The sequence below is a fragment of the Bubalus kerabau genome, chromosome 14 (assembly GCF_029407905.1).
Source record: "Bubalus kerabau isolate K-KA32 ecotype Philippines breed swamp buffalo chromosome 14, PCC_UOA_SB_1v2, whole genome shotgun sequence".
Classification (NCBI taxonomy): Eukaryota; Metazoa; Chordata; class Mammalia; order Artiodactyla; family Bovidae; genus Bubalus; species Bubalus kerabau.
Window position 1 is genome coordinate 34,215,457 of NC_073637.1, and position 27,547 is coordinate 34,243,003.

At 37.1% G+C, this 27,547-nt stretch overlaps 1 protein-coding gene across 2 annotated transcripts in view; it reads left to right on the forward strand.

The window, feature by feature from the left end:
- The window catches only part of PREX2 (phosphatidylinositol-3,4,5-trisphosphate dependent Rac exchange factor 2), a 787,616-nt gene that overhangs the window by 595,933 nt on the left and 164,136 nt on the right, over window positions 1-27,547 (forward strand). For both annotated transcript variants that reach the window (XM_055546191.1, XM_055546192.1), the window contains 6 exons: window positions 3,520-3,623; window positions 14,689-14,738; window positions 17,673-17,748; window positions 22,708-22,780; window positions 25,245-25,387; window positions 25,544-25,636. In XM_055546191.1, the coding sequence (XP_055402166.1) occupies window positions 3,520-3,623; window positions 14,689-14,738; window positions 17,673-17,748; window positions 22,708-22,780; window positions 25,245-25,387; window positions 25,544-25,636 (539 nt within the window). The remainder of the gene's footprint in view (window positions 1-3,519; window positions 3,624-14,688; window positions 14,739-17,672; window positions 17,749-22,707; window positions 22,781-25,244; window positions 25,388-25,543; window positions 25,637-27,547) is intronic.

Sequence of the window (27,547 nt, forward strand, 5' to 3'; positions counted from 1 at the left end):
TATTTTCTTTTTTGACTATGAGATACCTTGTGACAGGTAACAGAATATTGGAGAAGCTTTATTCCCAATGCTGGAAAGGTCAGGGCATGAAAAGAGGTTGTCCTTTCAAAGGAGCTGTGAGATTATTTTCAAGTCAACTATCCTCTCTTGCTTTATTTCAACATAGATGGCCCAGAAATTGTATGAGGAAGAGTTGTTTGTTTGTTTAGTGAACTGAATTCTAAAAACTGAAGAAAGTGGAAGTGTTAGTCACTCAGTCATGTCCAACTCTTTGTGACCCCATGAACTGTAGCCTGTCGGGCTCCTCAGTCTGTGGGATTTTCTAGGCAAGAATACTCTAGTGGGTATCCATTCCCTTCTCCAGGGGATCTTCCTGACCCAAGGATCAAACCTTGGTCTCCTGCACTGCAGGCAGATTCTTTATCATCTGAGCCACCAGACATGACTGTTATGGGTGGACTTTACAATTAACAAAACTGTTATTACTTTCCCTGAATACATGAATAGCTAGGCAAACATATTAAAGTCACTTTTAAGTTGGTACAAAGTTGATGTGGAATGATACTTATTCAATATCTTCATGAACATAGTTATATAGAGTCTGACCAGTTCAGGACTGCTAAAAGATCTGGAAGGAATCACAGAGGGAACCACCCTTATTCATTTTAGTAATATAAGTATCAAAATATTTTTAACTACCTCCTTCTAGAAAGAGAAAAAAATCAACAACGTAAACCTTTTTTTGAATGGATATCATAATTTCAGTCCTAATCAACTTCTCCCAGGCTCAGTATTGTCTCCAATAGGAATACAATTTTGAAAAGAAAGTAGTAGGTAAGTTCTGAATTAAAACACAAGAACGCTTTGATTATTTAACTTAAAAGAATTGAAATATTTATAATATGATTAACTCTTTTTTTTCCCCTGAGAAATCTAGCACTGAGTACATTCCATGAATATTGTTTGATTTTGATGACCTGTGTTATTACTGTTACTAGTATCTGATCAAGCTGTAGTGTCAGATTTCACATGTTAGAACTTTTGTCACTGGAAATAATGTTTTTTTTTTTTTAAGTATTCACAATTAACTAATAGAGGTTCTCCCAAAGTATGGTTAGAGAACACATTATGCAATTTCACATTAATAATTTTATTAGGATGAAGAAATAAGAACCAGACAGGCTAGTTTCATTAGTATGTGATTTCAGCTGCATTTTAGTGAAAATAGAATTCCTAAAATAAAATTGAATGAGTCATCTGTTTTAAAAGGAACCAGCAAAAAAGAAAAAAAAAGTCGACTATTATTGCTATTATTCACGTTGCAAATATTGCTGGGAACTTCATCAGAGGCTGAGCCTTGCTACACTGGGAATTCTTGGGTTGGGACAGCATATACTTTCTCTGTGGTAGGTTGATAATGTTCTTCTTATCTGGCTGTATTATTTGCATTAAAAATGCTTATGTGAGAATTCTGAGGGCTCATTCATTATAGCCAGTGGTGTGCTGAAGTTGGCTGGTACAAGCTCTAGAGAGCAGATGATTAAATGTTTTTTAAAAATTGCAAGCTGATTGTTAACCACAGCTATTATTAAAATGAAATGATGTAAATATATAAGTACATATATTATAAATTTAATATATTCTTAAATCTCATCACTTCCTAATTCTTTTACTATATTTTATTGTCTATGGACTTGGTATTATTTGTATCTACTATTTTTTTATGGTGGGAATACTAAATAATCATGTGTCACTGCATGTCTAATTCTGTGTTTAGTGACTTTATTTGGGGAGCTTGAAATTGGCCAGTGTGGGAATTTTTGGTACCGTGGATATTGGCAAATTATACACATCAGTGTTCCTTCTGCCTCATCACCAGAGAGACAGCTGTTAAACATTTGCCAGTACATTCCTGGTAATGCCCAGCATTGCATAGTTGTTTAAAAGATGGTATTAAGCAACCTTCCTCATCAGTTAATAAAGCCATTCCCTCCTCAGGAAGTTGGGGGGAATAAATTTCAGTGCAGAACTATTCACTGTTTTTCTAAGGGAACAGCTACAAGTTACAGATTAACCCAAGAATTATGATCAAAATCACAAGAGTTTACCTTACAGTGAAGGACTCCATTTTTGAGTAGGTTGACCCACCACTTCCTTTATTGTGGCAGGAGACCTTTGGACCCAAGTTTCCTTGAATTTTGGAATATCAATATAATCATTTATTTCAATGACTCTTAAGGGATAAAAATGAGAATTATTAATAGGTAGATTCCGTAGGAGAAACAAATAACTAGTTCTGAAACATGTTGTAAGATTTCAAAATATTTCTTTCAATTTTATTTTTCTTTCACATATGTTTTTCTTTTTGACTTAACCTAGAAAAAGAGATGCCAAAAGGTGATGTTGTCTTTTTGGCAGCAGTCATATCTCAGTTTTATGGCTATTAAGTCATTCATTTGGTTTGGATAGGTTAGGGTGAAATAGCTGAAACTTTGTATACGTGTGTGTGTGTGTGTTACAAGTCTCTTGTTTTTCTTATGGACTCACCTAAAATGGTTTATTAGAATTAATCCTGACAGGTTTTTCTCTCCCTTCAACTTTTTTAGCAAAAAGTAAAGGTCAAAGTCTTCTATCTAATCATGAAAATAGAACCCATTGCAATAAATTATCTTTTCTGCAAATGTTGCATTCCCTGTAAAGAAACATTTAAATGTAAACTCTTTGAGATTTAATTTGAGGTTTTTCCTTTCTAAAACAATTATTTTTTTATTAGACTACCTATAAAATACTTCTGGAAAAAATAAAACTTGAAAGTTTAGAAGGAGTCTTTATAAATATGAAAATCTTATTCTAAGAATGAAAGTGAAGGGTGACCACTCTCACTTTCCATTGAAGAAAAAAAAATTAAACAATGTAAAAGAAAAGCATTTGCCAATGTAAGAAAACTGTTAAAAGTTTGTTATCAGTTACATATTGAATTTATCTAATGTACTCTGGAGATTTAAACACAGGATAAATGGTTAAGATCCGTGTATGTGTGGTCTTGGCTTGATTGCTATAAGATAAGACAGATAAATGCTAAAACTCACTTCTGGGGCTGAGAATCAAATTATGACTCACTAACTGGAGTATCTGCTATTTGAAGGGCACTTTCTACTTGACTTTGAGCATTGTGAAGAAATAGAAAATACATACTCATTTATTAAAGTATATATATATACTATGCTAATATGTATAGTATATATGGTATATGTATCTGTTACATATACTATGCTAGCTGAATGTTGCTAACCTCAGTTTAGTTCTTCAGTCCATCTGTGGAAATCGTAACTATATCACAAAATCTTATCATTAATCTTACTGCCGAAATACTGGATTAGCATTACTATGTTAGGGAAACAAAAGATTTTGATAAAATTAAAAGCTTTCAGTATTTGGGAATATGTGTTTTACAAATATGTTTTTATCTTCTACTTTTTGGATTGTCAGGATTTTAATATGCTGTTCTTATATTCTTAGTTACAGATAAACATCAGTTTAAACCAGAACAGATGCTATATAGATTTCGTTATGATGATGGAACCTTTTATCCAAGAAATGAGATGCAGGATGTTATTTCAAAGGTAATAGCCTCTCCCACACCTTTAATCAATGGAAGAATTCATGTTGTCCTACTGAAGCAAGATAAAATTTTGTAGGGAGACCAAAATTCTTCTGGCATAGGAAGTTTTTATGTGACATATGGAAACAAGCCTCTCGGTGTTTTCTTGCCATTATAAGAATTGTAATATTAAATCCTATTGTTTTTTTCTCTTATCTTCTTCTAATGCAGTTGCATCACTGGGAAGATTATATCCATTGAAAACTATTTTACATGTAGCAACAAGTGGTCATGATACTTGAATACATTTAACAAAAATACAAATTATAAAATTCATGAAATATCATTTTTCTTTGTACACTTGCAAACTCTGTATTGACATATAATGATCAAGTAGTATGGTGGGTCATTGCATAGATTTATAAATCATCTGTTTGCATTATATGTTGAAATTTTATATTTTAAGAAAAATAATTCTTAAGATATTTTTCACATGTATGTATATATGTCATATGTATGTATATACACACACACATGAATGTATATATGTATACTTATGTATATGTATATGTGTATATATATACAAATACCTATATGTATATACATGTATATATGTATTTAGTTCAGTTTAGTCGCTCAGTTGTGTCTGACGCTTTGCGATCCCATGAACTGCAGCATGCCAGGCCTCCCGGAGGGCACCCAAACTCATGTCCATTGAGTTGGTGATGCCATTAAACCATCTCATCCTCTGTCGTCCCCTTCTCCTCCTGCCTTCAATCTTTCCCAGCATCAGGGTCTTTTCCAGTGAGTCATCTCTTCACATCAGATGACCAAAGTATTGGAGTTTCAGCTTCAACATTAGTCCTTCCAATGAACACCCAGGACTGATCTCCTTTAGGAAGGACTGGTTGGATCTCCCTGCAGTCCAAGGGACTCTCAAGAGTTTTCTCCAACAACAGAGTTCAAAAGCATCAGTTCTTCTGCACTCAGCTTTCTTTATAGTCCAACTTTCACATCCATACATGACTACTGGAAAAACCATAATCTTGACTAGATGGACCTTTGTTGACAAAGGAATGTCTCTGCTTTTTAATATGCTGTCTAGGTTGGTCATAACTTTCCTTCCAGGGAGTAAGCGTCTTTGAATTTTATGGCTGCAATCACCATCTGCAGTGATTTTGGAGCCCCCCCCAAAATAAAGTCTGAACACTGTTTCCACTGTTTCCCCATCTAATTGCCAAGAAGTGATGGGACCGGATGCCATGATCTTCGTTTTGTGAATGTTGAGCTTTAAGCCAGCTTTTTCACTCTCCTTTTTCACTTTTTCACTTTCATCAAGAGGCTCTTTAGTTCTCCTTCACTTTCTGCTATAAGGGTGGTGTCATCTGCATATCTGAGGTTATTGATATTTCTCCCGGCAATCTTGATTCCAGCTTGTGCTTCTTCCAGCCCAGCGTTTCTCATGATGTACTCTGCATACAAGTTAAATAAGCAGGGTGACAATATACAGCCTTGATGTATTCATTTTCCTATTTGGAACCAGTCTGTTGTTCCATGTCCAGTTCTAACTGTTGCTTCCTGACCTGCATACAGATTTCTCAAGAGGCCAGTCAGGTGTTCTGGTATTCCCATCTCTTTCAGAATTTTCCAGTTTATTGTGATCCACACAGTCAAAGGCTTTGGCATAGTCAATAAAGCAGAAATAGATGTTTATTGGAACTCTCTTCCTTTTTCCATGATCCAGTGAATGTTGGCAATTTGATCTCTGGTTCCTCTGCCTTTTCTAAAACCAGCTTGAACATCTGGAAGTTCATGGTTCACATATTGCTGAAACCTGGCTTGGAGAATTTTGAGCATTACTTTACTAGCATGTGAGATGAGTGCAATTGTGCGGTAGTTTGAGCATTCTTTGGCATTGCCTTTCTTTGGGATTGGAATGAAAACTGACCTTTTCCAGTCTGGTGGCCACTGCTGAGTTTTCCAAATTTGCTGGCATATTGAGTGCAGCACTTTCACAGCATCATCTTTCAGGATTTGGAATAGCTCAACTGGAATTCCATCACCTCCACTAGCTTTGTTCGTAGTGATGCTTTCTTTTTTTTTTTTTTTTTTTTTTTAAATTTTATTTTATTTTTAAACTTTACATAACTGTATTAGATTTGCCAAATATCAAAATGAATCCGCCACAGGTATACATGTGTTCCCCATCCTGAACCCTCCTCCCTCCTCCCTCCCCATTCCATCCCTCTGGGTCGTCCCAGTGCACCAGCCCCAAGCATCCAGTATCGTACATCGAACCTGGACTGGCAACTCATTTCATACATGATATTTACATGTTTCAATGCCATTCTCCCAAATCTTCCCACCCTCTCCCTCTCCCACAGAGTCCATAAGACTGTTCTATACATCAGTGTCTCTTTTGCTGTCTCGTACACAGGGTTATTGTTACCATCTTTCTAAATTCCATATATATGCGTTAGTATACTGTATTGGTGTTTTTCTTTCTGGCTTACTTCACTCTGTATAATAGGCTCCAGTTTCATCCACCTCATTAGAACTGATTCAAATGTATTCTTTTTAATGGCTGAATAATACTCCATTGTGTATATGTACCACAGCTTTCTTATCCATTCATCTGCTGATGGACATCTAGGTTGCTTCCATGTCCTGGCTATTATAAACAGTGCTGCGATGAACATTGGGGTACTCGTGTCTCTTTCCCTTCTGGTTTTCTCAGTGTGTATGCCCAGCAGTGGGATTGCTGGATCATAAGGCATGTCTATTTCCAGTTTTTTAAGGAATCTCCACACTGTTCTCCATAGTGGCTGCACTAGTTTGCATTCCCACCAACAGTGGAAGAGGGTTCCCTTTTCTCCACACCCTCTCCAGCATTTATTACTTGTAGACTTTTGGATTGCAGCCATTCTGACTGGTGTGAAATGGTACCTCATAGTGGTTTTGATTTGCATTTCTCTGATAATGAGTGATGTTGAGCATCTTTTCATGTGTTTGTTAGCCATCTGTATGTCTTCTTTGGAGAAATGTCTATTTAGTTCTTTGGCCCATTTTTTGATTGGGTCATTTATTTTTCTGGAGTTGAGCTGTAGGAGTTGCTTGTATATTCTGGAGATTAGTTGTTTGTCAGTTGCTTCATTTGCTATTATCTTCTCCCATTCTGAAGGCTGTCTTTTCACCTTGCTAATAGTTTCCTTTGATGTGCAGAAGCTTTTAAGGTTAATTAGGTCCCATTTGTTTATTTTTGCTTTTATTTCCAATATTCTGGGAGGTGGGTCATAGAGGATCCTGCTGTGATGTATGTCAGAGAGTGTTTTGCCTATGTTCTCCTCTAGGAGTTTTATAGTTTCTGGTCTTACGTTTAGATCTTTAATCCATTTTGAGTTTATTTTTGTGTATGGTGTTAGAAAGTGTTCTAGTTTCATTCTTTTACAAGTGGTTGACCAGAGTTCCCAGCACCACTTGTTAAAGAGATTGTCTTTAATCCATTGTATATTCTTGCCTCCTTTGTCAAAGATAAGGTGTCCATATGTGCGTGGATTTATCTCTGGGCTTTCTATTTTGTTCCATTGATCTATATTTCTGTCTTTGTGCCAGTACCATACTGTCTTGATAACTGTGGCTTTGTAGTAGAGCCTGAAGTCAGGTAGGTTGATTCCTCCAGTTCCATTCTTCTTTCTCAAGATCGCTTTGGCTATTCGAGGTTTTTTGTTTTTCCATACAAATTGTGAAATTATTTGTTCTAGCTCTGTGAAGAATGCTGTTGGTAGCTTGATAGGGATTGCATTGAATCTATAGATTGCTTTGGGTAGTATACTCATTTTCACTACATTGATTCTTCCAATCCATGAACATGGTATATTTCTCCATCTGTTAGTGTCCTCTTTGAATTCTTTCACCAGTGTTTTATAGTTTTCTATATATAGGTCTTTAGATTCTTTAGGTAGATATATTCCTAAGTATTTTATTCTTTCCGTTGCAATGGTGAATGGAATTGTTTCCTTAATTTCTCTTTCTGTTTTCTCATTATTAGTGTATAGGAATGCAAGGGATTTCTGTGTGTTGATTTTATATCCTGCAACTTTACTATAGTCATTGATTAGTTCTAGTAATTTTCTGGTGGAGTCTTTAGGGTTTTCTATGTAGAGGATCATGTCATCTGCAAACAGTGAGAGCTTTACTTCTTCTTTTCCAATTTGGATTCCTTTTATTTCTTTTTCTGCTCTGATTGCTGTGGCCAAAACTTCCAAAACTATGTTGAATAGTAATGGTGAAAGTGGGCACCCTTGTCTTGTTCCTGACTTTAGAGGAAATGCTTTCAATTTTTCACCATTGAGGATAATGTTTGCTGTGGGTTTGTCATATATAGCTTTGATTATGTTGAGGTAGGTTCCTTCTATTCCTGCTTTCTGGAGAGTTTTGATCATAAATGGATGTTGAATTTTGTCAAAGGCTTTCTCTGCATCTATTGAGATAATCATATGGTTTTTATTTTTCAATTTGTTAATGTGGTGTATTACATTGATTGATTTGCGGATATTGAAGAATCCTTGCATCCCTGGGATAAAGCCCACTTGGTCATGGTGTATGATCTTTTTAATGTGTTGTTGGATTCTGATTGCTAGAATTTTGTTAAGGATTTTTGCATCTATGTTCATCAGTGATATTGGCCTGTAGTTTTCTTTTTTTGTGGGATCTTTGTCAGGTTTTGGTATTAGGGTGATGGTGGCCTCATAGAATGAGTTTGGAAGTTTACCATCCTCTGCAATTTTCTGGAAGAGTTTGAGCAGGATAGGTGTTAGCTCTTCTCTAAATTTTTGGTAGAATTCAGCTGTGAAGCCGTCTGGACCTGGGCTTTTGTTTGCTGGAAGATTTTTGATTACAGTTTCAATTTCCGTGCTTGTGATGGGTCTGTTAAGATTTTCTATTTCTTCCTGATCGAGTTTTGGAAAGTTGTACTTTTCTAAGAATTTGTCCATTTCTTCCACGTTGTCCATTTTATTGGCATATAATTGTTGATAGTAGTCTCTTATGATCCTTTGTATTTCTGTGTTGTCTGTTGTGATCTCTCCATTTTCATTTCTAATTTTATTGATTTGATTTTTCTCCCTTTGTTTCTTGATGAGTCTGGCTAATGGTTTGTCAATTTTATTTATCCTTTCAAAGAACCAGCTTTTGGTTTTGTTGATTTTTGCTATGGTCTCTTTTGTTTCTTTTGCATTTATTTCTGCTCTAATTTTTAAGATTTCTTTCCTTCTACTAACCCTGGGGTTCTTCATTTCTTCCTTTTCTAGTTGCTTTAGGTGTAGAGTTAGGTTATTTATTTGACTTTTTTCTTGTTTCTTGAGGTGTGCCTGTATTGCTATGAACTTTCCCCTTAGGACTGCTTTTACCGTGTCCCACAGGTTTTGGGTTGTTGTGTTTTCATTTTCATTCGTTTCTATGCAAATTTTGATTTCTTTTTTGATTTCTTCTGTGATTTGTTGGTTATTCAGCAGCGTGTTGTTCAGCCTCCATATGTTGGATTTTTTAATAGTTTTTCTCCTGTAATTGAGATCTAATCTTACTGCATTGTGGTCAGAAAAGATGCTTGGAATGATTTCTATTTTTTTGAATTTACCAAGGCTAGCTTTATGGCCCAGGATGTGATCTATCCTGGAGAAGGTTCCATGTGCGCTTGAGAAGAAGGTGAAATTCATTGTTTTGGGATGAAATGTCCTATAGATATCAATTAGGTCTAACTGGTCTATTGTATCGTTTAAAGTTTGTGTTTCCTTGTTAATTTTCTGTTTAGTTGATCTATCCATAGGTGTGAGTGGGGTATTAAAATCTCCCACTATTATTGTGTTATTGTTAATTTCTTCTTTCATACTTGTTAGCATTTGTCTTACATACTGCGGTGCTCCCGTGTTGGGTGCATATATATTTATAATTGTTATATCTTCTTCTTGGATTGATCCTTTGATCATTATGTAGTGACCATCTTTGTCTCTTTTCACAGTCTTTGTTTTAAAGTCTATTTTATCTGATATGAGTATTGCTACTCCTGCTTTCTTTTGGTCCCTATTCGCATGGAAAATCTTTTTCCAGCCCTTCACTTTCAGTCTGTATGTGTCCCCTGTTTTGAGGTGGGTCTCTTGTAGACAACATATGCAGGGGTCTTGTTTTTGTATCCATTCAGCCAGTCTTTGTCTTTTGGTTGGGGCATTCAACCCATTTACGTTTAAGGTAATTACTGATAAGTATGACCCCGTTGCCATTTACTTTATTGTTTTGGGTTCGAATTTATACACAATTTTTGTGTTTCCTGTCTAGAGAATATCCTTTAGTATTTGTTGGAGAGCTGGTTTGGTGGTGCAGAATTCTCTCAGCTTTTGCTTGTCTGAAAAGCTTTTGATTTCTCCTTCATACTTGAATGAGATCCTTGCTGGGTACAATAATCTGGGCTGTAGATTATTTTCTTTCATCATTTTAAGTATGTCTTGCCATTCCCTCCTGGCTTGAAGAGTTTCTATTGAAAGATCAGCTGTTATCCTTATGGGAATTCCCTTGTGTGTTATTTGTTGTTTTTCCCTTGCTGCTTTTAATATTTGTTCTTTGTGTTTGATCTTTGTTAATTTGATTACTATGTGTCTTGGGGTGTTTCGCCTTGGGTTTATCCTATTTGGGACTCTCTGGGTTTCTTGGACTTGGGTGATTATTTCCTTCCCCATTTTAGGGAAGTTTTCAACTATTATCTCCTCAAGTATTTTCTCATGGTCTTTCTTTTTGTCTTCTTCTTCTGGGACCCCTATGATTCGAATGTTGTAGCGTTTAATATTGTCCTGGAGGTCTCTGAGATTGTCCTCATTTCTTTTAATTCGTTTTTCTTTTATCCTCTCTGATTCATTTATTTCTACCATTCTATCTTCTAATTCACTAATCCTATCTTCTGCCTCTGTTATTCTACTATTTGTTGCCTCCAGAGTGTTTTTAATTTCACTTATTGCATTATTCATTATATATTGACTCTTTTTTATTTCTTGTAAGTCCTTGTTAAACCTTTCTTGCATCTTCTCAATCCTTGCCTCCAGGCTATTTATCTGTGATTCCATTTTAATTTCAAGATTTTGGATCAATTTCACTATCATTATTCGGAATTCTTTATCAGGTAGATTCCCTATCTCTTCCTCTTTGGTTTGGTTTGGTGGGCATTTATCCTGTTCCTTTATCTGCTGGCTATTCCTCTGTCTCTTCATCTTGTTTAAATTGCTGAGTTTGGGGTGTCCTTTCTGTATTCTGGCAGTTTGTGGAGTTCTCTTTATTGTGGCGTTTCCTCGCTGTGTGTGGGTTTGTACAGGTGGCTTGTCAAGGTTTCCTGGTTAGGGAAGCTTGTGTCGATGTTCTGGTGGATGGAGCTGTATTTCTTCTCTCTGGAGTGTAATGAAATGTCCAGTAATGAGTTATGAGATGTCTATGGTTTTGGGGTGACTTTGGGCAGCCTGTATCTTGAAGCTCAGGGCTGTGTTCCTTTGTTGCTGGAGAGTTTGCTTGTTATGTCTTTCCCTGGAACTTGTTGGCCCTTGTGTGGTGCTTGGTTTCAGTGTCGGTATGGAGGCGTTTGATGAGCTCCTGTCAATTAATGTTCCTTGGAGTCAGGAGTTCCCTGGAGTCAGGGATTGGACTTAAGCCTCCTACTTCCAGTTATCGGTCTTAATTTTACAGTAGTTTCAAAACTTCTCCTTCTATACAGCACCACTGATAAGCCATCTACGTTAAAGATGAAAAGTTTCTCTACTGTGAGGGTCACTCAGAGAGGTTCACAGCGTTACATGGAGAAGAGAAGAGGGAGGAGGGAGTTAGAGGTGACCCAAATGAGATGAGGTGGAATCAATAGTGGAGAGAGTGGGCTAGCCAGTAGTCACTTCCTTATGTGCACTCCACAACTGGACCACTCAGAGATGTTCACGGAGTTATACAGGGAAGAGAAGAAGGAGGCAGGAGACAGAGGTGGCCAGAAGGATAAAAGGGGGAAATGAAAAGGCGGGAGACAGATCCAGCCAGTAATCAGTTCCTTAAGTGTTCTCCACCGTCTGGAACACACAGAAATTCACAGAGTTGGGTAGAGTAGAGAGGGGTTAGGGAGGAGATACAGGTGACCTGGTGGAGAAAATGGAGAGTCCAAAGGGAGAGAGAGCAGTCAAGCCAGTAATCTCGTACACTAGTGAAAAATGGGTCCTGAAGATTGGGTTCTTAAAGGTACAAAATTGGTAACAAATACATAAAAACAAAAATTAGAAATTAGAGTAGAGTTTGGAATTTCAAAAATGCGATGTTAATGAAAAGGAGAAGGAAAAGAAAGAGAGAAAAAACGAACAAAGAAAAACAAACAAGGTCGTGAAAGTAATAAAGAAACTACAGGTACAAAATTGATAACTAATACCAAACAGCAAAAATTAAAAATCCAGAGTAGAGTTTGGAATTTCAAAAATACAACGTTAAAAAAAAAAAAAAAAAAAAAAAGAAGAAGAAGAAAAATAAAGAGAGAAAACAAACAAACCAACAAAAACAATGTCGCAAAAATTATAAAGAAAATACAGGTACAAAATTGATATCAAATACCAAAAAGCATAAATTAAAAATCTTGAGTAGAGTTTGGAATTGCAGATATACGATGTTATATAAAAGAAGAAGAGAAAGAAACAGAGGAAAAAAAAAAAAGTCACAGCAATTATGAAAAAAACTATAGGTACAAAATTGATAACATATATCAAAAGGCTAAAATTAAAAATCTAGAGTAGAGTTTGGAATTTCAAAAATGCAATGTTAAAGAAAAGAAGAAAAAGAAAAAAGAAAAAGAAAAAAAAAAAAAAAAAAAAAAAAACCACGGTCAAAAAATTATAAAATATATATATGAAGTTTGCTGAAGAAGAAAAAAAAAAAAATAGGGTCTTTTTTTTTTTTTTTTTGCAAAGTAATAGTTATAAAAGTGAAAATTAAAGGACAATAGAGGACTTAAAAAAAATTTTTTTTTTAATTAAAAAAAAAAAAGAAAGAAAGAAAGATTGATCGTAAAAATAGTAAAAATATATCTAGGTCTTTCTCTGGTTTTGTTGTGAGTATTGTGGGTTCAGTTCATTTTTGGCAGTTCCTTAGTCCGACTTATATTTCTCAAGATCTATAGGCCCCTTCCTATGTAATCCGTAGTAACCACAGGGTTTTAATCTATGGCCTGTAGCTTCCAAGGCGTTTCCCTCTGTTAGAGCTTCTTCTGTTTGCTGGTCTCTTCAGTGTCTGGTTCCCGCCCTGACATAAAGGGGACGGTGGAGGACCCTATTTTTTTTTTTTTTTTTTAATTTAGGCTCACTTGTTCAGCCGCGCTGTGGGGAGGGAGGGAGGGATGCTGCAAACAGATAACACTGGCGTGCGCTCGAAGTGCCTCAGCCACACTGGGTCTGCCCCCGCTCACGGCGCGTGTAACCTCCCTGCCCACACTGCTTGGGCTCTAGGTTGTTCTGCCGGGAATAATCAGAGGCCGGCCCTGGACTGAGCTCCCAGGTCCAAGCCGCTCAGGTTCAGGCACTCGGGTAGTCCTCAGAGGCGCAGACTCGGTTGGGCCTGCGTTTTGTGTTCTTCCCAGGTCGAGCAGCTCAGGCGATGAGGTGCTTGGTGGGCGCCAATGCTGCGACTTATCGCCTCCCCGCCACTCGGTTATCTGGGTGTAAAACCGGCGCACCTTCTCAGGCAGATGTTGACCGTCCAGACCCCCAAGAAGTTTTAGTTAGCAAAGAAGCCTGCTTACAGTTTTATAGATAGTGTCTCTCTGGGGCTGCGATTGCCCCCTTCCGGCTCTGGTTGCCTGTCACCGGAGGGGGAGGTCAGCAGCCGGCTATCTCTGTTCAGTCCTTTGTTCTGTGCGCGGGCCTGGCAGTGTCTTAGGTTAGGGCTGGCTTTTCGCGTGGTAGATATCCCACAGTCTGGTTTGCTAGCCCAAATTATTTCGCTCAGATAGCGCTCAGGACATTCGGCCCGATTCTTACTCTAAGGGACACAGCCCGTGCCGCACTTCCCTGCCCAGCCCCCGCTTGCTAATGCCGTGTGCAGGCGTCTGCGCTGCTTCTCCGCTGGGGGAGTTCCCGTAGGGCTCACAGTCCGCGATTTTTAATTGTTTATTTTTTTTTTCCCCTCCCTTTTATGTTGCCCTCTGTGCTTCCAAAGCTCGGCACAGATTCGGCAGTGAGAGGGTTTCCTGGTGTTTGGAAACTTCTCTCTTTTTAAGACTCCCTTCCCGGGACGGAACTCCGTCCCTCCCTCTTTTGTCTCTTTTTTTGTCTTTTATATTTTTTCCTACCTCCTTTCGAAGAGTTGGGCTGCTTTTCTGGGTGCCTGATGTCCTCTGCCGGCATTCGGAAGTTGTTTTGTGGAATTTACTCGATGTTTAAATGCTCTTTTGATGAATTTGTGGGGGAGAAAGTGTTCTCCCCGTCCTACTCCTCCGCCATCTTGGCTCCTCCCTCCGTAGTGATGCTTTCTAAGGCTCACTTGACTTCACATTCCAGGATGTCTGGCTCTAGGTGAGTGATAACACCATTGTGATTATCTGGGTCATGAAGATCTTTTTTGTACAGTTCTTCTGTGTTTTCTTGCCCCCTCTTCTTAATATCTTCTGCTTCTGTTAGGTCCATACCATTTCTGTCTTTTATAGAGCCCATCGTTGCAAGAAATGTTCCCTTGTTATCTCTAACTTTCTTGAAGAGATCTCTAGTCTTTCCCATTCTGTTGCTTTCCTCTCTTTCTTTGTATTGATCGCTGAGGAAGGCTTTTTTGTATGTATGCGTAGGTGTATATATGTGTATCATATGCATGTTTGTACATGCATATGTATGAATGTCACTTGTAGGTGAAAAATTAATAACACAATTTAATCCTATTTTTAGTTATTCAGATATGATTTTTTAATATAATGTAACATTTGAATAACTTCAAATTGGTTAAGATTGTGTAATAATTTCAGAATAATCTATTTCTAAATTTCATTGGTATGTCCATTGGCTGATTTTACTTGCTTTTGACATGTCTTTATTTTACAACAGGGTGTACGATTATATTGTCGTCTTCACAGTCTGTTTACTCCAGTCATAAGGTGAGTCTAGTTTCTAAATTCTGGGCAGTTTAAATGGAAATATTTATATTGCATATTAGGTAAATATTATTAAGCTTATTTTGTTTTTCTTCCAAACGTGAACATTTTGCTCTTAAAGATATTTTAAGTAACAATTTATCTTAAAATATTTCAAAATTTTCTGGAGCTCTAATTATAGAGTTTCTTCTACTCTTTTTATTCTGATTTCTAAAATTATTTGCCATTAATTCATAGTAAGGAGAAGGAAATGCCAACCCACCCCAGTGTTCTTACCTGGAAAATCCCAGGGATGGAGGAACCTCGTGGGCTGCCGTCTATGGGGTTGCACAGAGTTGGACACGACTGAAGTGACTTAGCAGCATAGTAAATTACAGGTTAGATAATGAAATTATCCACAGTCAGTTAGTATTTGATAAATAATAGTTGAGTAACCAGACAGGATTTCAAAATACTATTTACTAATAAATATTTACCATTATGATTACTTGTATATTAATTTTTTCAATTAGACTTATGATCAAATCTTTGATTTGTATTTTATGTCAAAATATTTTCTTTTAATCATCTTTTATTGAAAGAAAAAGTTTTGCACTTGAAACTTAAGAATTAATTTGGATTTAATAATTTTATCAGTTTCTCTATACCATATTTTTACTTCTGAAGAGATATGCCTTTCTGGTTTCTAAAGAGAAATTAGGATTCATTTTCAGTTTATCCTTTTAGAAAGATAGCAGAAAACTTTGAGTTTTATGTTATGATTACTAATAGAGATAATCAAGAGGAGAATTGTATTTGTAGTATCCACAAACTGATAGAACTGATATAACGTAATATAATAGTAAATTAATTTCAGATGGCCAGATTTCATTTGGAGTTTATTGACTAAAACATATTTTTCAGAACAAAAAAATGAATGTATGATTTCTAAAATGAACGTAGAGGCTTTTCAGTCATGGATATAGAATCCAGGCGTTTGATGGACAGTGTTTCTATTTTTCACTCTGGTTTCCAATTCCAAGGAAATGCAGAGCTTAAAAAAAAAATTCCAAAAGTTGCTGATTAAGTGTTGGAATGCCCACACTTCAGATCCTGAAAGAGAAAATACAGTCTTACCTATTACCCCTGAAAATGCCCTGTCCACTTTCACAAGCAGGCTTCACAAAGTAAAAAAAAAAAAGAAAGAAACCAGTATTTGTTGATTCTCTGCTATATTCCTGGCACAGACATTCTGTAAATATTTTGGATAGCATAATGCTAAAAAATGGTTACTTAATAATAGCACATGGGTTTTTTTGTGCTTGTATGTGTGTTCAGTTGATCAGTTGTGTCTGACTCTTTGAAATCCCATGGACTGTAGCCCATCAGGCTCCTTTGTCCATGGGATTCTCCAGGCAAGAATACTGGAGTGGGTTGCCGTGCCCTCCTCCAGGGGATCTTCCCAACGCAGAGATTGAACCCAGGTCTTAAACTAATAGAAACCGATACCGGATTATTTTTTCATGCCATGTGTGTGTCTGTGTGTATGTAGGTTTTATATATGAGAAAATGTGTTCTGAAAATATATTTTAGCCACGTGAGATTTTTTATCAAGAAAGTTACATTCTAAAAGAGCTGATAAGAAGGAATTGTTCTTTGGCTAGAAATGACTATGGTTTATGAGTTGTCAAGGGTAAATTTATGGGGAAAAAATCCATAAAGCAGATGGAATGTGTGATAGTCATGCTTTTAATATGTATGAACTCAGCTTATGAAAAGAAAAATGACTTGGGTGAAAAAATCCATAGAGCCACATGTATTCTATAAAAACTACCCTGTCCTTCTTTTTGACACGTATGGAAGCCAAGATGAAATGGATGATGGGGTGTCAGAAACGGAGACAGATTTTAAAAGATTAAAAAAAAAAAATCTGCTGTTGATTACTGGCTAACCTAGTACATTCACTATTGAAATCTCAGGAATTTCAGTCATATTTTGGAGAGCTTTTTATGAGAGTGGATGAAATGATGTCAATATTAATTGTAAATTGCTGACAGAAGTTAAAAGAACCATGAATATAGCCAGTAATTATTTGTCACGTCAAGTTGATTGCAGTTTGGATTTTTTTTTTTTTTGACATTTTGAAAGAATCTCCTTTTCTCATTCCATTTTGATTCAGGCCAGCAAAATAAATGAATCATAGATTTCTGCCCTTGGGGTCTTGTTCTGATCCTGAGCACTTTGTAGTTATCTAACTAGACTTTGAAAGATTTCTCAGATCCGGGAACTTTGCAGACAGGAGAGTCTGCTCTCGGTTCCCTTGGCTGCCTGGGGATGTGGTGTGACTAAGGCCATGCTGTGATCAGACAAAATGACAAGAATGTGTGTTTCCCTCTGGGGAGGCCTGAGGTCTGCCACTACAGCTGAGCCAACTGAATCATCCTCCAGGGCAAATCGTGCCTACCTGGAGAATTCAAGAACAGAAATGCAAAGGGTGGATTTATTCTCCACATTTTGAGGAATTCTTTCGTAAACCCTATCTTGATTTATTTATTTATTTATTTTTTCCCTATCTTGATTTAAAGGGAATGAATTTTGTTTTATTATTCTTTTATTAATGAGCAATTGTATTTCTAGCCAAGTTATTACCAAATAAGACAGCAGTAATAATCAATTTGGATATAAAAAAATGTGAAAGAAGAAATGTCCTATTTTGGTATCCTTGGGGGTTTCTTCTCCTGGTTTGAACTGATGAAGGGAATTGTCAGGTGTTGCATAAACCTTGTAAAGCTCCCTTGTTTACTTGTAAGTGGGGCAATCAATTCAGATTCTGTCGAGTAAACTTTTCTGTTGCACACTGATACTAAATGAAGTGTTCTTGGTGCTTATTTATCCCCCTCTTTTTTCCCCCTTACTTACCCTCTTGCTTAGTGTTTTTGGTTTCTCTTTCCTTTGTAGAGATAAAGATTATCACTTAAGAACCTACAAGTCTGTCGTTATGGCCAACAAGCTGATAGACTGGTTGATTGCACAGGTAAATAGACAAATAGAAATTGCTGAGTTACCTTCATGGCTGCTTTAAACTTTGAGGTGATTTAGGGATTTTAAAAACTCCCTACTTGCCAATGAGACACAGTGAAATGACTTGACCAAGTTCATACAGCTGGAATGAAGCAGAATTAGGATTTGAACCTGGATCATCTGATTTCAGAGTTTTCAAACTTAATTTTTATGCTGTATTGTCTTTCAAGAGGGAGATGTTTTGTGATTCAAAAATATCAGCTGAGATCCATTCAAAAGACTAAGTGTAATTTGAATATCACTAAAGAAAAGTGTGTATATGTACTGAAGTTTCTCATATGTTTTGTTTACAGATTTTTTTTAAGGTATCTAATGTTTAGTCCTAGCAAGTTATTCTAGTCACCTTGTGCCGTCTTCTCTGTTAGATGATAATTGTATCTTGATATTATGAGCTTTGGTATCCATCTGCACACATTGTAAATAAGAAAGTGCAGAATTTATTGTGATTGTCACTCTGCTTCTCAGAGTGTGGGAGCTGACAGCTGGTACTGAGAAATGTTATTTGCAACTCAAGGCATCCAGCCCATTATAATATATATTCAAATATAAATTTATTTAGATGTTTTATCATACTAGATTAACTAATAAATAATCAAATGTTTTCCACAGGTTAAAGGAAAGGCCAAGAAAACTGATATTTGCTTTGACAGAACTTACTATTTTGGAGAAGGGAATATGGCTTGGTTGAAATGTTGTCATTACATTTGGATATTTGAGTCAAGTTAGTTTTTTGTTACTGAAGAAAATCATCTACATCTTTTGTTACAAGTGAATAATAGTATTTGATGCTCAGTCATGGAAATGTTTATTTTTGCCTTAAATATAAATGTTTAATTCGTATTTGATTTATCTGTGCACATACTTTTTGAAATTTTTATTATTTAATATTAACTTCTAGACTATCCAGGAATACCTGGTTTTACATTTAGTATTTAGATTTATTTTATTGAGAAATTAAGATCTTAAAGCAAACAGTTCTTTTTTAGATAAAACCCAAATTCCAGTGTTCAATGGGTTTACTAGTGTGAAAACCATTTATAATATGTTGATCAGTGCCTGTCATTGGGATTGGTTCTATGTTTGGTAATAGAGTTGAAATTTCACATAGAAATTATACTGTTAGAGAATTCACATGAATTCTTCTATGTTGATTATGTGAGAAAACTGAAGAAAGTTTTTTTTTTTTTGAAGCAAAGGCTAATACTGAATAAATATTTAGAGTTCTGACAAAGGAAGTCAGTCATCAACTTTTTTTTTTCCTTTTTGGCACTTTTACTTTCCAAGTATGAACATTAGAAGACTAAAATAAGTTGCTCAAAACCCAGACCAAGTTGCAATTCTCTTTTACTTCAGGTTTTCTTTCTGGTCTGTTATGCCAGTGCCTGTAGAAATGCCTGCATAGTAGAATTGAAAGGGACTAGGATACAGGTAATCTGGTCTGATGACAGCTTTGCTGTTAAGCAGTTATGCAGACTTGCCTGAGTCACTCAGTCTGTCTAGATTTTATTTTCACAACTGTTTCCTGCTTACTGGGATAACTATATATATCAGCTCTTCTCCATCACTTAGGAGAAGGAAATGGCAACCCACGCCAGTGTTCTTGCCTGGAGAATCCCAGGGACGGGGGAGCCTGGTGGGCTGCTGTCTATGGAGGTCGCACAGAGTCAGACACAACTGAAGTGACTTAGCAGCAGCTCCATCACTTAAGCTTTATGATTCTGATAGTGTAAAACTTGCATATATGTAAGTATCAGACATAATTAACTCTAGCTTTAGATTAGGACAACATGGGCTGGCTTTGAGGAGAAAGGTATGGTAATTGAATGATAAGAGAATGGTAAATTAAAGTTCTTAAGCTAAGATGAACAAGAGATTTTATTTTAAAGGAAGGGTCTCTTTCCACCAAGGCTGTCAGTTGAATAATCAGTGTATACTGTTGGTGATTATTAAAACAAGCTTTTACTGTGAACTTAACATTTAAGCAGGTGCTTTGGTGATTAAAATAAAAGAAGCCAACAAAACAGAAAGCAGATGTGGTTCCTGCCTTCAAGGGACTGTTAGTCAGTTGGGCTGATTTTTATACTTCCTCTAAGGCTCTGCTTCAACATCATCTCCCCCAGTAAACTTTGCTGGATCCTCCAGACTTGGCTCAGCATCTTCCTCTGTGGTCCCAGTTCCCTGGATGTATCTGTCTTAGATAATCCCACTTTATATTGAAACTGTCCCCATGATTCTTTGGGTGGGGGCTGGTTAACCTATGTGCCAGCACCTAGTATGACACCTGTTTGGAGGTATTGACTAAATTGCATGACGGTGGCATCACTGACTCAATGGACATGAGTTTGAGCAAACTCCGGGAGAGAGCGAAGGACAGGGAAGCCTGGCATGCTTCAGTCCGTGGGGTAGCAAAGAGATGGACACATCTTAGTGACTGAACAACAAAAAACAACAACTTATATATTTTAAGTGACTCCGTTCTTCAGATTTCAACTATGAGGGCAGGGAAGTGTTTTGTGTTTGAGTGTTTTACTCTGTTACTTCTAGCACTTAGCACACTGTGTAGCAAAAAAAAAATCTTTTCTGTGAATGTATGAACATTACTAACAGATTTTGAAAAGAGGACAGATGCATTGTCTAAAGATACAGATCGTAATTATCGTGATCATTAACAGGAGGATTGGGGAGGGGTAGAGTTGTTATAGCATAAGGCGGCACTTGTGTTGGTCCTTGATAGACTGATAGGTAGAATTTAAGGCATTGAGTGGAGTGAATGATTCCATGAATGAGAACGAGGATGGAAATAAACAAAAGGGAGTCCTGGCCACAGTCTGGAAGCCAAATTGATGAGAGCAAAGGTGACCTAACCTTTGGAAAATAGGTCTGGAGGGGTATAATGAAGTCAGGGTTATGGGAGGCATGCAAAGCCCAAAACAAAATGTTGATACTTTATGATTATAAAAAATGAGAGTTAGTTTAAAGTTTTGGTACATGGTATTCCTGTGTGTGTGTGCAGGCTTAGTCCCTTCAGTCCTGTCTGACTCTGTACGATCCTAAGGACAATAGCCCTCCAGGCTTCTCTGTCCCTGGAATTCTCTAGGCAAGAATACTAGAGTGGGTTGCCCTGCCCTGCTCCAGGGGATCTTTCCTGCGTCTCTTAATGTCTCCTGCATTGGCCGGCAGGTGCTTTACCACTAGCGCCACCTGAGAAGCCCAGTATTCCTGCGTAAGAAAGTTTAATTCTAAGGACTTTCCTGGACTTTGCCTTCCAATGCAGTGGGTACGGGGTTGATCCCTGATCCGGAAGCTAATATCCCACATCCTTGTGGCCAAAAACCCAAAACATAGAACAGAAACAATATTCTAACAATATTGACTTTAAAAATGGGCCATACCAGAAAAAAGTCTTTTAAAAAACAAAGAAAATTTAATTCTATAATGGCAATATTAGAGAAAGTACAGGAGTACAATATTAAAGACAGTACAGGAAAAGAATTATGGCCATTTAGAAGTGAGATGAAGGAACACTGGATTAGGGCGCTGACATAGGAATGAAATAGAAGCCAGAGAGAAGAAAGGATGGATTTGGTAGAGTATTGTTGTTGTTCAGTCACTCAGTAGCTCAGTCATGTCTGACTCTTTGTAACCGCATGGACTGCAGCATGCCAGGCTTTCCTGTCCTTCTCTATCTCCCAGAGTTTGCTCAAATTCATGTCTATTGAGTCTATGATGCCATCCGCCCATCTTATCCTCTGTCTCTGCCTTCTCCTCCTGCCCTCAGTCTTTCCCAGAAGAGTATTGTACCTAAGAGCTAAAAGATAGGGCTAGAAAAAATGAGATAATATGTAAGAAAGCACTTCTTAAACTGTAAAACATACAACTGTAAGGTTATATAGACACAGATACAACAGATACATACATATATACATACATATTCATATACATAGTCAGTCCTGTTGGTGTCTAGGAGATATTGGTCCCAGGACACTTGCAGTTACCAAAATCCACAGGTGCTCAAGCCCCTTGTATAAAATGGCATGCATTTGCATATAATCTCCCATATCTTTTAATTAACCTTAAGATTACTTTTAATACCTGATGAAATGTAAGTGCTATATAAATAGTCACTGATTCTGCAAATTCAAGTATTACATTTTGGAACTTCCTTGGTTTTTTTTTTTTTTTTCCCTCTGACTAGTTTTGATCCGTGGTTGGTTGAATTCTCAGATGCTGAAGCCATGTTATAGAGGGAAGAGTGTATATGAATTCATACTTGAATGAATAAAATAGATGTTTTCTAGATAAAAATCATAACAAAAGGTTGCATTAGGCTTTCTTTTGGGCATCAGTTATGTGAGCTAATTTTTATTTTTTCTGGCAAAAGAGCGAAAGAGAAGCTTGCATTTGCTGACTCCCCTGAACAACATACTCTTAGGGTCTTACAAGTCACACTAGATTAATAGGTTTCTTTGGAGGCACTTAAAGAGCAAGGCCATTTGGTGGGAGGTGATACAGGAGATGATGCATAATGATTTTTACTTAGCAAGCTTTATTTAGTGAGTTTTCAACTATAGGATATTTCTTTGATGCATAATTGGGATATATGATCAAAGAAATAAGGCATCATTTGTGGTAGCAATAAATTGTAGTTACTCATGTATTTTTGTTTTTAATCAAACATAATTTTTCTCAAGAAATAGTAAATCTTTGTTTTTAATGTCAAAAGAAGATATTTTCATAATCAAGAGAATGTTTGATAACAATTAGATGCATTGTTAGTGGGCTTCTGAAAGCAACATCAGCCGTAATGTATGAATGGCTTTGTCAGGACAGTGCTGAGAATGTCAAATGTGGTTTCAATGCAGCAAAATCTTCGGTCGCCTATTAACTTGTACAGGGCTTTTGTGGTTGACAGGGGGATTGCCGCACCAGAGAAGAGGCGATGATATTTGGCATTGGGCTCTGTGACAATGGATTTATGCACCATGGTAAGCATATTTATTCTGGAAGCTTCCAGATGTATTTCACTGTTTTGTTTTGTCAAGACATTGGGAGTCTCTCAGTGGCCAGGGAAGTCCTCTAAAGAGGGAGCAGCAAGACTGTCTGGGTCTTGCCACATGTCCCTGTTGGGCCACCACGTCTGCAAGCAGTGTCTCCACAAGTATTATCTATAAGTTGCCATGACTTTTTTTCTGTTTTTCTAGACTGGTTCTGAAAAAGCAAGAGCTTGAACTAGAAGTTAAAAAAAACAGCTCATCTATCTCTTTGAAACTATTCTAGTCAGACCCATGGCTTTCATTTTTTTTTTTTAATGCCAGTATATATTAAAATGATTAAATGAGAGCTTATATAATTGCATATTTATAGTGAATTTTTTAGAACCTTCAAAATTAGAGAACAAAATTATAAATTTCTGGAAAAAATTTTCTTTTTGACTATTAACTAAAGATTGAATTTCTTTCTTATTTGTTGACTTCATTTCTCTTAAATTTATAAAAGTAATGAGACTTAGTTTTCCCTCTCTATTCATACAATCTTATAGATTCCATAAACCCAAACCATCGCTTTCCATTGTTAATAATATTTGCTTAGGTACTTATTTGATAGCTCTTGTGCCTATTGGCCAATTATATTCATAAATTACTTTTTCTGAAGAAATAAGAACAGAAAAGTAGCAGTGATTTTGAAAGCCTCTTTGATTATCGTTTGTTCCTTTGGGACTTCCATTACATCCCAGTGTCTCTGGACCACAGGAAATACTGGTCTTTGAAAAGCCAATTATTGAATGGAAGAAATGGCATCATTATATGGAATTAAAACTATAATATCAAGCTGAAAACCTTCAAAGATTTTGATGATTTTTCTCTTTAAAGCATCAGCAAGCATCAATTTTATCTAAATATTTATTTTAAAATATTGGGTTGCAGTAAAGTTTTTCCCTATGGAAGTCTCTGTCAGTAAAGGCACAGCCAGTTGGGCTCATGCCTGGCCTTATGGATGTTTTCTCTCCCTGCCTTTAGACTGACTGTTTGGTGGAGGAAAACAGCAGTAGCAGAAACACCATGTGAGTTTGGGGAATAAAGCAGGTCATGTCGGCAAGGGCTACCTGTGTGAGTGCTTCAGTCCTGTCCGATTCTTGCAGCCCTATGGGCTGCAGCCCGCCAGGCTCCCCTGTCCAGGCAAGGATACTGGAGTGGGTTGCCATGCCCTCCTCTATGTGATCTTCCCGACTCAGGGATCAAACCTGCATCCCTTATGTCTCCCACATCAGCAGGCGGGTTCTTTACCACTAGCGCCACCTGGGAAGCCCTAGGCAAGGCTTACCTCGATCTCAATTATATTCTCCTTCCTATTGTCAGCTACAACTTGTGTTGCCTTTTAATTTGTGGTTGGTAGTTTTATTCGTTAAATTTATGTTGCCAGCAGTTTTCCATTTAAAGATCAATCCATACATATAACTGATCAACAGTTATGATTTGGAACTCCATTAGAATAATGAAACAAAAGAGCTATCTTTTTTTTTTTTTTTTTGCCTACTATATGCCAAATTATTTACATTCGTTACATTTTAGTTTTGTCCAACATTATGAAGAAGATTTTATTGTCTACATATTATTGGTGAGGAAACTGAAGTCAAGGAGTTTAAGTAACTTCCCCAGCATTGCTTCCAGAATAAGAATATAAGGATAGATAAGTAGAAAGAAGATTTCTCTTTTAAGACACTTTGACAACTGTCAGGATCTCACTGAGTACAAATGCTTTCTATCAGTATGTAGCCTTATATTTTAAAAAGGCTAACAAAACATATACCTTATATCATTAGAGCATGTCAGGCAGCTTTGGGACTTTGGGGGAAAATGTTAATGTTCAGATAAAAGGGAAAAACTGACCTTTGCAGAAATAAGGTTATTTGAGAACAGTGTTTTTATGCAGATGACTAGGAATTGGTGAAAACTAAAATCACATTTCACCCAGAAGGCAGATTTCTGGTTAGAAGTGCTGGAACAAAAGCGACTACGATGAGAATTGATCACACACATAAAGGCTACATTTAACCCATTTGAATTTTCCCATAATTGTGTGGGATATTAAAAACAGAAATGTTTTTGTCTTTTACTTAAACTGTTTTACTACAAATTCAAAACCCTGTAGGATTCTATGTTTTGAATTGCATGCATTTTTAAAATTCAATATAATCTTTTGAAAGTAAAAGTTGGATTTTAATCTGGAAGGCGGCAGATTTGGTTAAGTCAAAAAACTTTATCATGAAAAAATATTACTTATCTTTAAAAATTCAGTCTTTTAGGTAACAGTAATTGAAGGAAACATCAGCTTGAAATTATGGAAATTAAAAAGTATTGTTGGGATATTTGTGAATGTAACTTGTTCCAGGCTGAAGGTCTGTCAGCATGGAAAATGAGATTGATTTGGGCTCGCTCTCTATTTCCATAGTGCTTGAGAAAAGTGAATTCAAAGACGAACCTCTACTTTTCCGTTTTTTTGCGGATGAGGAAATGGAAGGGTCAAATATGAAACATCGACTGATGAAACATGATTTAAAAGTTGTGGAAAATGTTATAGCTAAATCCTTATTGGTAAGTTTATTACTATGCTGTGCAGATTTTCTTCTTCATTAGACATTGATAGATTACATAAACATGTTTGGTGATACAATGTATCATTTCAATCTGTTTGATTTGTAACTTTTTTCATAGTTGTTTTGTTAGTCATGTTAATATTTTACATTTCAGATTAAATCCAATGAAGGCAGCTATGGTTTTGGATTAGAAGACAAAAATAAAGTTCCAATAATAAAGTTGGTGGAAAAGGGGTCTAATGCTGAGGTAATATAAATTAGTGTTTTTATTTAAACTTTCTGTCTGTGACATACACATTTAAAAGTTTTTAAACAAACTGAAATCAGCCTTCAAGTATCTTTATTGAAAATAATGATTCTGAATAATCTTATTCTGAGGTTCTTTGTAATACTGTTGGGATTTGTGAAAGAGGGTGTCTGAGTAGCTAAGGAGAGTGGGGGAGGTATTGTAAAGATGTACAGCTTCAACTTGACCTTGTAGGAGTCCAGGTGGCTTAGTCCATGTCTGATTCTAGTCTGCAACCTGGTGGAGACTGTTTAGGGTGGGACTATTATGCATGTTACGTGATTCTTCCACTGAATCAAGAACCGTGTCTTCTATTTCCCTATCACTTAAATTTTTTTTATTGTGGTAAAAGGCACATAATATAAAACATACTGTTTTAAACATATTTAACTGTACAGTTCATTGGCACTAAGTACATTCACATTGCTGTGGAACTTTCACCATCATCCATCTCTCAAAATTTTTCACCTTCATAAACTGAAACTCTGTCCCCATTAAATGGTAGCTCCCCATTTTTCCTCCTCCCCCATCCCAGCCCCTGGCACCTGGGATCTGCCAGTGGACTTTCTGACTCTATGAATTTGACTATTCTAGGTACCTCGTGTAAGTGGAATCAAACAGTATTTGTCTGCACCCAATGTATATTGGAATGCATTTTTAAGCTTAGCTTAATATATGTCCTACAAACAGATGACACTTTCTTTTCTCCCCCCTATGCTATACAGTAGGTTCTCATTAGGTATCTATTTTATACATTAGGTAGTGTGTGTATCTGCTAAGATCATGGCGTCCAGCTCCCTTGTGTGTGTGTGTGTGTGTGTGTGTGTTAGTCACTCAGTGTTGCCCAACTCTTTGCTACAGACCCCATGGATGGTAGCCCACCAGGCTCCTCTGTCCAGCCCCATTAGTGCATGGCAAATAGAAGGGGGAAAGGTAGAAGTGTGACAGACTTCCTCTTCTTGGGCTCCAAAATCACTGTGGACGGTGACTGCAGCCATGCATGAAATCAGAAGCCCATTGCTTCTCAGCAGGAAAGCAATGACAAGGCTAGACAGTGTTTTGAAAAGCAGAGATGTTACTCTGCTGACAAAGGTCTGTATAGTCAAGGCTATGATCTTCCCAGTGGTCATGTATGGTTGTGAGAGCTGAAGCGTGAAGAAGGCAGAACGACAAAGATTTGATACCTTTGAAATGTGGTGCTGGAGAAGACTCCTGAAAGTCCTGTGAACAGCAAGGAGATCAAACCAGCCAATCTTAATGGAGATCAACCCTGAATATTCACTGGAAGGACTGCTGCTGAAGCTGAAACTCCAGTAGTTTGGTCATCTGATGCAAACAGATGACTCATTGGAAAAGTCCCTGATGATGGAAAAGAGTGAGAGGAGAAGGAGAAGAGGGCATCAGAAGATAAGATGACTGGACGGCATCACCAGTGCGAAGAACATGAACTTGAGCAAACTCCGGGAGATGGTAAGGGACAGGGAGGCCTGGTGTGCTGCAGTCCATGGGGTCACAAAGAATTGGACATGACTGGCTGACTGAACAACAACATCAACAGTGTGTGTGTGTGTGTGTGTGTGTGTGTGAAAGAGAAAATGAAGTCACTCAGTTGTATCTGACTCTTTGTGACCCCATGGACTGTAGCGTACCAGGCTCCTCCATCCATGGGATTCTCCAGGCAAGAGTACTGGAGTGGGTTCCCATTTCCTTCTCCAGGGGATCTTCCTGACCCAGGGATCAAACCCGGGTCTTCCACATTGCAACCAGATGCTTTACCGTCTGAGCCACCAGGGAAGTGTCCCCCTCCCCATATATGTGTGTGTGTGTGAATCATAATCCTCTCATTTTTGGTTATCTTATTTAAATACAATT